Below are 13315 nucleotides of genomic sequence, written 5' to 3' on the forward strand. Positions count from 1 at the left end.
AGGCCATTTTTTCTATTTTATTGACTAGGAGAGACAGAGAAATTGAGAGAGGAGCGGGAGATGGAAAGGGAGAGAGACAGACAGATAGCTGCAGCCCTGCTTCACCGCTTGTGAAGATTCCCCCTGCAGCTGGGCAGCTGGGGGCTTGAACTGGGATCCTTGCGCTTTGCATTATTTGTGCTTAGCCAGGTGCAACACTGTCTAGGCCCCTTAAAATTTTTGTATTTGTTAATAGTTTGTTACACGATTGTAAGGTTACAGTGTCTGGTTCCACACCACACCCACCACCAAAGTTCTGCGTCCCACCCTCCCGCCTCCCTGAGGTCACCTCCAGAGTTCTCACGAGTCTTACAATTTGCTGGCTACCGTTTTCCTTGGATTTTTGGTTTGTTTGTTTGTTTGTTTTTGGCAGATTCTTGTGTATCAGATATCTAGATTCCACACAGGAATAAAAACATCGGGGAACCGTCTCTTATCTCTTGACTTATCTCATTAAGCAGCGTCACCTCCAGGTCCATCCACTTTGTCCCAAAGGACACCATATCATCTTTTTGATGGCAGAGTCGTATTCCATGGAGTCTCTATCCCATGACTTCTTTAGCCGGTCATCTGCTGATGGGCATCCGGGCTGCGTCCACTCTCTGGCTGCCGTGCAGTGGTGCAGCTGAGAAGGAAGAGGGGGGCCATGTCAGGAAGTTCACCCCATTTGCTGTTTCTTCTCTCTCTCCCTCCGGCTGCCCTCTGACTGTTGCTGCTCCTGCCTGATCTTCTCTCAGGACTGAGCGAGGCTGATTCTCCTGAGACCCAGGCTCCTGCCCCGTGTCCTTTTTCTTATATCTTCCCATCCTGCTTCTCGCGCACCGAATAACCCTGAATTTTGCTAAACCACACGACGAAAGCCCAGCAGAAGCGGGACTTTTCTGTAGCTGGTGTGGAGGAAGCTGGCGTGATCTGAAGTCGTAAGTGGACACTCCCCGTAGGACACAGACCTGGGGGGCCTGGGGAGGCCTCCTCCTCCATTTCATCCCCGTAGCTAATCAGCTGGCACAAACTGTCTTCAAGTTCCTGTGGTTGGGGGCCAGGACCCAGGTTCAAGGCCCCAGGTCCCCACCTGTAGGGGGCAATCTTCGCAAGTGGTGAAGCCGGGCTGCAGGCGTCTCTCTGTCTCTCTCCTTCTATATCTCCCCCTTCCCTCTCGATTTCTCTCTGTCTCTATCTAACAATAATGATGATAATAATAATAATAACATTCCTTCCCTTGATCTCGACAACTAATAAAAGGCAGGGGGGCCAGTGGGTGGAGCGCCGCCTCTTAGTATCCGTCTTCAGGGGAGTAAGCGAGTGTGAGCCACTTTAAGACTCTTTTTTTTTATTCGTGACTTCATATTGATTTACAGAATTATAACAGGGGTCTAATTCCACACCGTTCCCACCCCCAGAGCTCTGTGTCCCCATTTCCCCCACTGAAAACTGCAGTGGTTCTCCCAAGCTCACAGATATGCACTGACTATTTTCTCTACAATTATCGACATTTATATATTTACATATGTTTGCTCATTTTTACTCTGGCCCTGCCTTTTCTTCCTTTCTAACTCATGCCTACACCTGTTACTACTCTGAATGTCCCTCCTTTTGTCCTCTTCTCTCCCTGGGTCCTGATGGAGTTGGGGTTCACAGCCCTCTGGGCATCTTCCCCTGATGTTTCTCCCCCTCTGGGAGCCTGGACCCAGATTCTTTATGGGGAGCAGAAGGTGGGAGTTGTGGCTTCTGTCATTGCTTCTCCGCTAGATGTGGGTGTTGGCAGGTGGATCCACACCCCCCAGCCTGTGTCTGTCTGTCCCTAGTAGGGCAGGAGAGTAAAAAGCATCTTCAACAGAGATTCCTAAGCTCCCCTGTGAGTTTTGTCCATCATACACAGATAGACAGGCAGGGAGGTTTATTGAGAGCCAGGTGGGTGAAGACTGATGGGTGACAGGTGGGTGATAGTTGGTGGATGGGCGGGAAGATAGAGGGCTGGTAACAGCCTAGACAGATTGCAGATGGCAGACAAAACAGTCACAAGCCTCCCAGACGAAGACTCCACTTGGAGGACTGGTAAACACCCACAGAATGGAATATTATATGACCAGAAAAAAACAGGCCCGGGTGGGTATTTCAGACTTGGCATCCCACTGCACTGTGGAGATGGGCCTTGTTCTGCATCTACGGAACGTCCTTGGTGTGTGTATGTGTGTGGGGGGGTGAGCATTGAGAGCAACGTTCAGGAGGACCCAGGAAACCCACCAGAACTCAGCACGGCAATGTCAGGGGCTGGCGTCACATGTCCCCGAGGGTGGTGATGCCATCTCCCCGTGTTTATGAGCCTCCATGCTTTCAGCACTGAGCCGCTAGGACGTCAGCGTTCTAAAAATAAAACGCTCCGGCCAGAACAGAGCCGTGAGTCTGACGTTCCTTGCCGGAGTCCCAAGGGAGGAGTCATTCTGTGGATTCTGGCCAGAGCTGGCTGCTGGGTTCCGGGAAGCTTCCAGAAGGCCGGGCCTTCCCAGGGGCCAGACGTCATAGGAGCTCCCATGACACACTTGGCCGTCAGAGTGTCCCTTCGGGGGCAGACAGACGGACAGACGGACAGACGGGCATGGCAGGCTGACTGAGGCGGCTGAGGAAACTCTTGGCTGAATGAGGAGGCCAGGGCCCCAGTTGGCATCACCCGCAGGCCCACAGGGCCAAAGGGGACAGCGGCTGTCTTGCCAGGGCTGGCCCGACCCCTCCCCGTGTGATGTCACCTCTTTCCCGGGGACATCAGGGTGTCAGAAGTGGCACCTGGCAGTGACATGTCCCTGGCAGGCCCTGTCTGGTCTGATCACAGGGGCTCAGCACACAAAGCTTTATTTATTGTTATTTATCTTAATTGTCACCAGGGTTATCTTGGGCTTGGTGCCAGCACTACAAGTCCACCATTTTTTGGTGGTCAGTTGTTCCTTTTTCTTCTTTCTTCTATTTTATTGGGTAGGGCAGAGAGGAATTGAGAGGAGAGGAGGAGAGAGACAGAGAGAGAGACATCTGCAGCCCTGCTTCACCACTCATGAAGCTTTCCCCCCTGCAGGAGGGGGCCGGGGGCTTGAACCCGGCTCCTTGAGCAATGTAGTGTGTGAGCTTAACCGGGTGTACCACCACCAGGCCCCTGCTTTAAAAAAAATTAATATTTATTTATTACCTTGTGTTGCCTTTGTTGTTTTTATTGTTGTTATAGTTATTATTGTTGTCATTGCTGTTGTCGTTGTTGGGTAGGACAGAGAGAAATGGAGAGAGGAGGGGAAGACAGAGAGAGGGGGAGAGAAAGACAGACACCTGCAGACCTGCCTCACCGCCTGGGAAGCGAGTCCCCTGCGGGTGGGGAGCCGGGGGCTCGAACTGGGATCCTTATGCCGGTCCTTGTGCTTGGTGCCATGTGCACTCAACCTGCTGCGCCACCGCCCGACCGCCTTTTTAAAACAAAATTTTTCTTTTCTTTTTAAATTTCCAGGCCTTGCTCTCTACATAGTGACTTCACTGCTCTAGCAGACATCTTTTCCTTTAAAATTTTTCTTTTTAAATTTACTTATTTATTTTTATGGGACAGAAAGAAATTGAGAGAGGAGGGGGAGCTAGAGAGGGAGACAGACAGAGACACCTGCAGCCCTGCTCCGACACTCACAGAGCTTCCCCCCAGACTGGGGGCTTGAACCCGGGGGCCTTGCGCATCGTAACCTGTGCGCTCAACCAGGTGCGCCGCCATGGCCCGGCTCCAGAGCGTCTCCTCCCTCTAGCTCCAGTCTGTGCTCAGACTTATCCTGTGGTTAGTGATGGGGGGGGGTCTGCGGGTAGAGGGGTCAGAGGTCAGTGCAGGGGGTCTGCTGTCCTGACTCAGGCATCTGGGTGACAGGGCTGCACACCCACACTGCTCTCCCTGCCACCGCCACCTCCACCCCCAGTGCTGAGCTGGGTTATTCAGGATTTTTGTCTCCTCGGAGTGGGGTTGCCACGGTAACGGGAGATGCTTAGAGAGCTTTGCAGAGGGCAGCTTTGCTTCTGGAAGGTTCTGCAGACAGAGTGCAGGGAGGGTGGTCCCCGGGGTTCTGACCCACCAGGCCCAGCAGGAAGCCTCAGCCCCGGGGTGGAGGGGGGCGACCTCAGGGCTGGGCTGGGAGATTGGGGTTCACATAGGAGCAGGCGCCTGGAGAAGGGGCCCTTGGCCCTGGGAGCTCAGGATGTGGAGGGAATGGGAGGCTTTAGGGTCTGACGGGGGGTTGGGGGCCCAGCGTGGCGCAGCTGGTGAAGTGCTCACTTGGCAGGGCATGAGGACCTGGGTTCAACACCCCAGTCCCCACCTGCAGGGGTGAAGCAGGGCGGCAGGTGTCTCTGTCTCTCTCCCTCTCTCTCCCCCTGCCCCTCACAATTTCTCTCTGTCTTTATCCAATAATAAATAAATTAAAAAAAGAGAAGAGAAACCGTCTGTGACAGTAAGCTACAGGTGGGGAAAGGGGCCGTCTAAGGGGCGGGACCCCTACAGGTCACCCCAGGAAAAGGGAGGTCAGTGGGGAGGGGCGGACGCCAAGGCCCAGCCTCTATACTGGGAGAACAGAAGCGTCTGCCTGTCTGTCTCCTGCGGGCAGGGGTTGTCCTCACACTAGCCCCTCGATCCCCCAGGCTGCCTGGGCTCCCCCCACCCCATCATACCCTTTGCCCCCCAGGCTGTCCCCTGACCCCATCACACCTCCTCCTGACCTCTCCCAGGCTGACCAAGCTGTCCCCCCTGACCCCATCACACCCCCTGACCTCCCCCAGGCTGACCAAGCTGTCCCCCCCTGACCCCATCACACCTCCTCCTGACCTCCCCCAGGCTGACCAAGCTGTCTCCCCCGACCCCATCACACCCCCTGACCTCCCCCAGGCTGACCAAGCTGTCCCCCCTGACCCCATCACACCCCCTGACCTCCCCCAGGCTGACCAAGCTGTCCCCCCCTGACCCCATCACACCCCCTGACCTCCCCCAGGATGACCAAGCTGTCTCCCCCTGACCCCATCACACCCCCTGACCTCCCCCAGGCTGACCAAGCTGTCCCCCCTGACCCCATCACACCTCCTCCTGACCTCCCCCAGGCTGACCAAGCTGTCCCCCCTGACCCCATCACACCCCCTGACCTCCCCCAGGCTGACCAAGCTGTCCCCCCTGACCCCATCACACCTCCTCCTGACCTCCCCCAGGCTGACCAAGCTGTCTCCCCCTGACCCCATCACACCCCCTGACCTCCCCCAGGCTGACCAAGCTGTCCCCCCTGACCCCATCACACCCCCTGACCTCCCCCAGGCTGACCAAGCTGTCTCCCCCTGACCCCATCACACCCCCTGACCTCCCCCAGGCTGACCAAGCTGTCTCCCCCTGACCCCATCACACCCCCTGACCTCCCCCAGGCTGACCAAGCTGTCCCCCCTGACCCCATCACACCTCCTCCTGACCTCCCCCAGGCTGACCAAGCAGTCCCCCCTGACCCCATCACACCCCCTGACCTCCCCCAGGCTGACCAAGCTGTCCCCCCTGACCCCATCACACCTCCTCCTGACCTCCCCCAGGCTGACCAAGCTGTCCCCCCTGACCCCATCACACCCCCTGACCTCCCCCAGGATGACCAAGCTGTCCCCCCTGACCCCATCACACCTCCTCCTGACCTCCCCCAGGCTGACCAAGCTGTCTCCCCCGACCCCATCACACCCCCTGACCTCCCCCAGGCTGACCAAGCTGTCCCCCCTGACCCCATCACACCCCCTGACCTCCCCCAGGCTGACCAAGCTGTCTCCCCCTGACCCCATCACACCCCCTGACCTCCCCCAGGCTGACCAAGCTGTCTCCCCCTGACCCCATCACACCCCCTGACCTCCCCCAGGCTGACCAAGCTGTCCCCCCTGACCCCATCACACCTCCTCCTGACCTCCCCCAGGCTGACCAAGCTGTCCCCCCTGACCCCATCACACCCCCTGACCTCCCCCAGGCTGACCAAGCTGTCCCCCCTGACCCCATCACACCTCCTCCTGACCTCCCCCAGGCTGACCAAGCTGTCTCCCCCTGACCCCATCACACCCCCTGACCTCCCCCAGGATGACCAAGCTGTCCCCCCTGACCCCATCACACCCCCTGACCTCCCCCAGGCTGACCAAGCTGTCCCCCCTGACCCCATCACACCTCCTCCTGACCTCCCCCAGGCTGACCAAGCTGTCCCCCCTGACCCCATCACACCCCCTGACCTCCCCCAGGCTGACCAAGCTGTCCCCCCTGACCCCATCACACCCCCTGACCTCCCCCAGGATGACCAAGCTGTCCCCCCTGACCCCATCACACCTCCTCCTGACCTCCCCCAGGCTGACCAAGCTGTCCCCCCTGACCCCATCACACCTCCTCCTGACCTCCCCCAGGCTGACCAAGCTGTCCCCCCTGACCCCATCACACCCCCTGACCTCCCCCAGGATGACCAAGCTGTCCCCCCTGACCCCATCACACCCCCTGACCTCCCCCAGGCTGACCAAGCTGTCCCCCCTGACCCCATCACACCTCCTCCTGACCTCCCCCAGGCTGACCAAGCTGTCTCCCCCGACCCCATCACACCCCCTGACCTCCCCCAGGCTGACCAAGCTGTCTCCCCCTGACCCCATCACACCCCCTGACCTCCCCCAGGCTGACCAAGCTGTCTCCCCCTGACCCCATCACACCCCCTGACCTCCCCCAGGCTGACCAAGCTGTCCCCCCTGACCCCATCACACCTCCTCCTGACCTCCCCCAGGCTGACCAAGCTGTCCCCCCTGACCCCATCACACCCCTGACCTCCCCCAGGCTGACCAAGCTGTCCCCCCTGACCCCATCACACCTCCTCCTGACCTCCCCCAGGCTGACCAAGCTGTCCCCCCTGACCCCATCACACCTCCTCCTGACCTCCCCCAGGCTGACCAAGCTGTCCCCCCTGACCCCATCACACCCCCTGACCTCCCCCAGGCAGACCAAGCAGTCTCCCACCCCCCACCTCTTCACAGTGTCACTGGGTCCCCCAGGGGCAGCTAATTAGCTTAATTAATGAGCTTGTTGGCTTTCTGTGTGAACATCTGACTCAAAGCTAATTGTTGGGATGCATTGGATCGACCTTCCCTTCCCGTGGTGCATCCTGTGAGTCCCCATTCATTGGGGGAAACTGAGGATCCTTCCTAGCCGACTGAATCCACATGGATCCCAGTCACTTTCAAAGCCAGCAACAAGCAGCTCCTGACAGCTTTCAACCTGACGCTGTTGACTGGCTACGGAAGAAGGGCAAACGCTAGAAGAAGAAAGCTAATTGTTCATGGAATGGCCGTCTGCAGCCAGAACCTGCATCACCTTCTGGGGAGCTTCCATGGCACAGAGAGGGGGGCTGATAGAGCCTGGGTTCTAGTCAGGTCCGAGCCGGAACCAGCCAGGGAGGTGGGGCTGGAGCACAGGCTGGTGTCGGGGGCTCGAACCAGGATCCTTGAACCGGCCGGTCCTTGTGCTTCACTCTGTGTGCGCTTAGCCCTTGTGCTACCGCCCAGAGGTCCCCGAGATTCTTTTCTACAGAGACGTCACTGCGGACACTTGTAATGGCTGTTATTCTTCTCCCGTCTAATTCTTTTTCTTTACTTTTTTTTATATTTATTTATTCCCTTTTTTTTGCCCTTGTTTTTTAAAAAATATTTATTTATTTATTCCCTTTTGTTGCCCTTGTTGTTTTGTTGTTATAGTTATTATTATTGTTGTTATGGATGTCGTCGTTGTTGGACAGGACAGAGAGACATGGAGAGAGGAGGGGAAGGCAGAGAGGAGGAGAGACAGACAGACACCTGCAGACCTGCTGCACCGCCTGGGAAGCGACTCCCCTGCAGGTGGGGAGCCGGGGGCTCGAACCGGGATCCTTACGCCGGTCCTTATGCTTTGTGTCACCTGCGCTTAACCCGCTGCGCTACCGCCTGGCTCCCCTAACTCTTTTTCTGTTTGTTTCTCTCTTTTTCCAGAGCCCTGCTCAGCTCTGGCTGATGGTGGTGCTGGGTGTTGAACCTGGGACCGCAAAGCCTCAGGCAGGAGAGTCTTTGACAGAACCCTGTGATTTATACCCTGCCCCATTATTATTATTGTTATTGCTATTATTATCATTATTATTATCAGCTCAGGCTGATGGTGTTGCAGGGGATTGAACCTAGGACTTTGGAGCACTAGGCAGGAGAGTCTTTTTGTAGAAATATTATGCTGTTCCCCCGCTCTCTAATTCTTTTTTTAAGAATATTTTTTTTATAATTTTTTTTATTTAAGAAAGGATTAATTAACAAAACCATAGGGTAGGAGGGGTACAACTCCACACAATTCCCACCGCCCAATCTCCATATCCCACCCCCTCCCCCGATAGCTTTCCCATTCTCTATCCCTCTGGGAGCATGGACCCAGGGTCATTGTGGGTTGCAGAAGGTAGAAGGTCTGGCTTCTGTAATTGCTTCCCCGCTGAACATGGGCGTTGACTGGTCAGTCCATACTCCCAGTCTGCCTCTCTCTAAGAATATTTTTTATTGAGGGGTGAGTGGTGGTGGCCCAGGTTAAGCACACAGGTTATCCTGTCTAAGACCAGGGCTTGGGCCCCCCGTCCCCACCTGCAGGAGGGAGCTTCATGAGTGGCGAAGCAGGGCTGCAGGTGTCTCTCTGTCTTTCTCCCTCTCTATCTCCCCTTCCCTTTCAATGTCTTTCTATCCTATCAAATAATAAAAAATAAATATACAAAATATATTAATTTCTTTTGTTTATTAATTGTGGATGAAGACAGAAATTGAGAGGGGAGGGGGAGATAGAGAGGAAGAGAAAGAGGCACTTGCAGCCCTGCTCCACCTCTATGAGGCTTCCATCCTGGAGGTGGGACCCAGGGGCTTGAACCCGGGTCCTTGGGCACTGCAATGTGAGTGCTCAACCAGGGGTGGCACCGGCTGGCCACTCCTGCCTGACTCTTCACAGTCTTCTCTCTGGTTTCTGCTTCTTTCCAAGTCAACATTTCCTGGGAAGTTCATCTTTATTTATTATTATTATTACAGGCCTTGCTGGCTTGACTCTGGTTTACAGTGAGGCTTGTTCTTAAATTTCTTATTAGCACTTTAATAATGATTAACCAGACTGTAAGATCACAGGGGTACAACGCCACACAGCTCCCACCACCAGAGTTCCCTGTCCCATCCCCTCCACTGGAAGCTTCCTTATTCTTTTTTCTTCTTCTTTTTAAACTTTATTATCTTTATTTATTGGATAGAGACAGGCTGAAATCAAGAGGGAAGGGAGCTATAGAGAGGGACAAAGACAGAGAGACACCTGCAGCCCTGCTTCACCACTTGCAAAGCTTTCCCCCTGTAGGTGGGGACTTGGGGGCTCGAACCCTGGTCCTTGCGCACTGTAATGTGTGTGCTTAACCAGGTGCGCCACCGCCTGGCCCCAAAGCGTCCCTGTTCTTTATCCCTCTGGAGCCTGGACCCAAATTCTCTATGGGGAGCAGAAGGTGGGAGCTCTGGCTTCTGTCATGGCTTCTCCGCTGGACGTGGGTGTTGGCAGGTGGGTCCACGCCCCCAGCCTGGTTTGCACACACCCGCCACCAAAGCCCCTGCCGTCACACTGCGGAGACCCCTTGGCTTCACTCCCCGCAGTCACCACCGCAGCCTTCAGAGCCCAAGTCAGTGTGGTTTTCAGCATTGTCTCGAAGAAAGTGTGTCTGTCTGTCTGTCTGAGGAATTTCTAGCCAAGATATGAGAGCAACTGTTGGCTCCTTCCTCCCTTCCTCCCTCCCTCCCTTCTTCCCTTCCTTCCTCTCTCTCTTTTTCCTTCCTTCCTTCTTTCCTTTTTTTCTTTCTTTCACTGCCACCAGAGTTATCACTACTCAGCCTGCTCTGTGCCCTAGGGCCAGGGACAGAAGGACAGAGTGACGAGGAGGGACACTGAGGCTCTGGAGGCTGCTGCTGCCCCCGGATACACCCACACAGATGCACCTTGCAGACAGGTGCAGCACAGCCTTCTTGGCTAAGTGGACGAGCAAGATGTGGTCTAGATACATAATGGAATACTACTCAGCTGTGAAGAAGGGTGAAGTCAGCTTCTTTCCCTCCTCTGGGATGGAGCTTGAAGGCATCCTGGGAAGTGAGATCAGCCAGAAAGAGCAGGATGAAGATGGGCTGATCTCACTCATGGACAGAAGTGGAGACATCAGAACAGAAGGGGACACACCAAGCAGAACGTGGGCTGGGTTTGGTGTCTTGCACCAAAGTAAAGGACTCTGGGTAGTGGGGTGGGGGTGGGGCTTTCAGGTCCTGGTGCTGATGGCGGAGGAGGCCCTGGGCTGGGGGGAGGATGTTTTGCCGGAAACTGGCAAGCATTACACATGGACCAACAATGTCTTTTCAGTAAACCAGTGATCCCTCCAATAAATAGTGTCCCCTTGTGGCTCAGCTGTATGCAAATAACATCAAAGGACATAAATTATAGTGATGTTGAGTATGATACAGCAAATCCTAACAAAGGGATATTTCAAAGTTAACCCAATCGCCAAATAATGTGATTATAGCAATAACTATCTATTGTCTTCTTGAACCCCCAAGACAGCAGGAGCCTCACATTTCCACTATAGAGCTTATACTTTCCCCAGTCCTAGAAGCTTAGGGTGGGGATCACTTTCCTGCATGCTTCTCTCAGTTCATACCAAATAATATTGCATCTGCCGATCGCAACCTAATCAAAGCAACGAGTGCCACCCCAGCATGCTTCACTTCAGACTGTGTCCAGAGACGTCAGGTGTGGAATGACAACCCTTCACCCTCATTACTCGGATGAGACCTTTTCTTTCATAGGATTCTCTAATTCCATTCTAGGAGGTTCACTTCCTAACAAAGTCCCAAAACCTAGATATAGACCAGGTCCCGTAAGACAGAGCATATGTTCACACGTATCCATAAACTAGGGCAAAATATATACCTGAAAGCAGAAGTACACAATAGTCTGTAGTGAGTCAGTATAAAGTTCCTAGTGAAATAGTGTCTACTTAGACTTAGGTACCCTCCTCACCTACTTCCTGTTACACTTCCCTCACTCAATCCAAAGCTAACGTTATTAAAGTAAGGACTGCAAAAGCTGAATAAGGGCAAGAGACTGGCAGACTTTAACGATGACTCTTTAGTCGCTATCAGGCCACCCCATCAGCTGGGGCCCTATTCAGGGAGTCCTGAGTCTCCCAAACAGACATGATGGGCCTAGACCTCGAATAAATCCCTCTCTCCATTGTTACCAGTCATCTCTATCAGGAACAACACAACAGACCCCTTTGTGGGCCCCCATAGGACCTTCCAACAATGGTAGAGAATGTTCCATCCTCCTATGGAGGCTGGACAACATACTCTATGCGACACCTGAGGAAGATGGGTCCTGAAATTGAGGCAGCTTGGAACGTTCCTACTCATGACCACAGAATGTGAGCTCAGATCTACAGGGATGCAGAGGTCACACAGGCTCCTAAGCTGAATATGGGCCCCAGACCACATCAAATAGATGGGGTTTACAGTCAACAATATTTATACCCCTTTCCCATGTTAGGGAGCTACTCTCTTCCCTGACCCAGCTTTCTTCCCTGACCCAGCTTTCTGGTCCTTTTCCAGCCATGACATCACCTCCCCAGACAATAACTTGGATCCACCTGCATATCAGATTTCAGGCTCAGGGGAAAAAAAAAAAAAGAAAACAAAAAACACTAGTGTAACCACAGGCCCTTTGGAATATAACTAAAATATGCCTACTAGCTAGCTACAAAATGGAGGGCCCCCAACTCTTTATCTGCACGATTCCAGCCTTTAGGTCCATGATTGGTCAACAATTGGTTTGGCTTTGTATGTTAACTCTCTTTTCAGCCACCAGGTTCCAGATGCCAGCAGGATGCCAACCAGACTTCCCTGGACAGACAACCCCACCAATGTGTCCTGGAGCTCCGCTTCCCCAGAGCCCTGCCCCACTAGGGAAAGACAGAGACAGGCTGGGAGTGTGGATCCATCTGAACACCCATGTTCATCGGGGAAGCAATTCCAGAAGCCAGACCTTCCACCATCTGCATCCCACAGTGACCTTGGGTCCATGCTCCCAGAGGGATAAAGAATAGGAAAGCTATCAGGGGAGGGGGTAGGATATGGAGTTCTGGTGGTGGGAACTGTGTGGAGTTGTCCCCCTCTTATCCTATGGCTTGGTCAATGTTTCCTTTTTATAAATAAAAATTAAAAAAGAAATATGAGAAAGAAAAAATATATGTATAAAAGTGTCCCCTTACAAGGGGCTGAGTGTGACTGTTGTCGGATGAAGGGTCTGAAAGCTGGACATGGAGGTGGGGCAGCCGGTCAGGTCACAGGGAGCCGCCTTCTGTGTGTGACACTGGCTCCCGTCACTCATGCCTCCCCCAGGACGGCCCTTGCTGCCCAGAGTTGGAAGGAGGGAACAAGTCATTCTTCAAGGGTGGCGGTGACATCAGGCCCAGGAACCCGACACCCTTGGGTGCACGTGGCCTGGCCCCAGCTCAGCAGTGACCTCAGCGACGCCTCCTAACCTCCAGCCTGGCCTTGTCACCATCACCTGGCTTCACCCTCAGCTGCCTTTGTTGTCCTGAGGAACATGGAAGCTGTGGGTTTTGTTTTCTGTTGGCTGTCTGTCCCAGTGTCCTGCTGGCTGTCCCTGGGGGGATGCCCGCACGGCTCAGGAAAATCCTGGTTTCAGCTCAGGAGGGCGTCGCTCCCCCACAGCCCCCACCCAGGCTCTTGGGGTGTCCTGACTGCTTTCCTGGGTGGAGTGACACCCCCCCCCCCAGCTGGGGCCGTACAACAGGAATCCTCTGCTGGCCACAGAGGGAGCTCCTGGCCTTGTCCGAGCCCCTCTTATGGTGGTCTGCACCTTGAGGGGCGGGTGGTTCTTGGGTCACACAGGGACGAGGGTGGGGAGCCCCAGCCTGGGGCCCTGAGATAGACAGCCAGTCACCGGGCAGCTGGTGAGAAGACGGCAAGAGGGACACAGGACACTGTCAGGTGCGAGCCCCCAATCCCTCCCAGGAGTGTTTGCTGGTAAAATGATGCATCACATCAAAAAGGAACCAGAAAGATGAGGGATGTTTACTCGTGACCCAGACATCAGGGGCCAGTGCCCAGGCAGTGACAGCAAAGATAAACACCACACAGGCGAACATCAGAATACATTTATTTTTTTAATTTTTTAAAATTTATTTTAAAAAGGAGACAT

General features: G+C 54.4%; 1 protein-coding gene across 1 annotated transcript; it reads left to right on the forward strand.

Annotated features, from left to right (window-relative positions):
- The first annotated feature begins 1964 nt into the window (after positions 1-1964).
- On the forward strand, positions 1965-6678 carry LOC132536455 (uncharacterized). Its single transcript, XM_060184356.1, has 6 exons — positions 1965-1975; positions 4825-4993; positions 5086-5256; positions 5452-5829; positions 5922-6038; positions 6133-6678. The coding sequence occupies exons 1-6, from the start codon at positions 1965-1967 to the stop codon at positions 6676-6678; spliced, it is 1392 nt and encodes a 463-aa protein (XP_060040339.1).
- Positions 6679-13315: the final 6637 nt, after the last annotated feature.

This window comes from Erinaceus europaeus, unplaced genomic scaffold (assembly GCF_950295315.1).
Source record: "Erinaceus europaeus unplaced genomic scaffold, mEriEur2.1 scaffold_999, whole genome shotgun sequence".
NCBI lineage: Eukaryota > Metazoa > Chordata > Mammalia > Eulipotyphla > Erinaceidae > Erinaceus > Erinaceus europaeus.

Excerpts from the sequence above, each read along its gene's own strand:
- LOC132536455 (XM_060184356.1), top strand. Across the intron at positions 4,994-5,085 it reads TCCCCCAGGCTGACCAAGCT|GCTGACCAAGCTGTCCCCCC; the intron begins GTCCCCCCCTGA and ends GACCTCCCCCAG. Across the intron at positions 5,257-5,451 it reads TCCCCCAGGCTGACCAAGCT|GCTGACCAAGCTGTCCCCCC; the intron begins GTCTCCCCCTGA and ends GACCTCCCCCAG.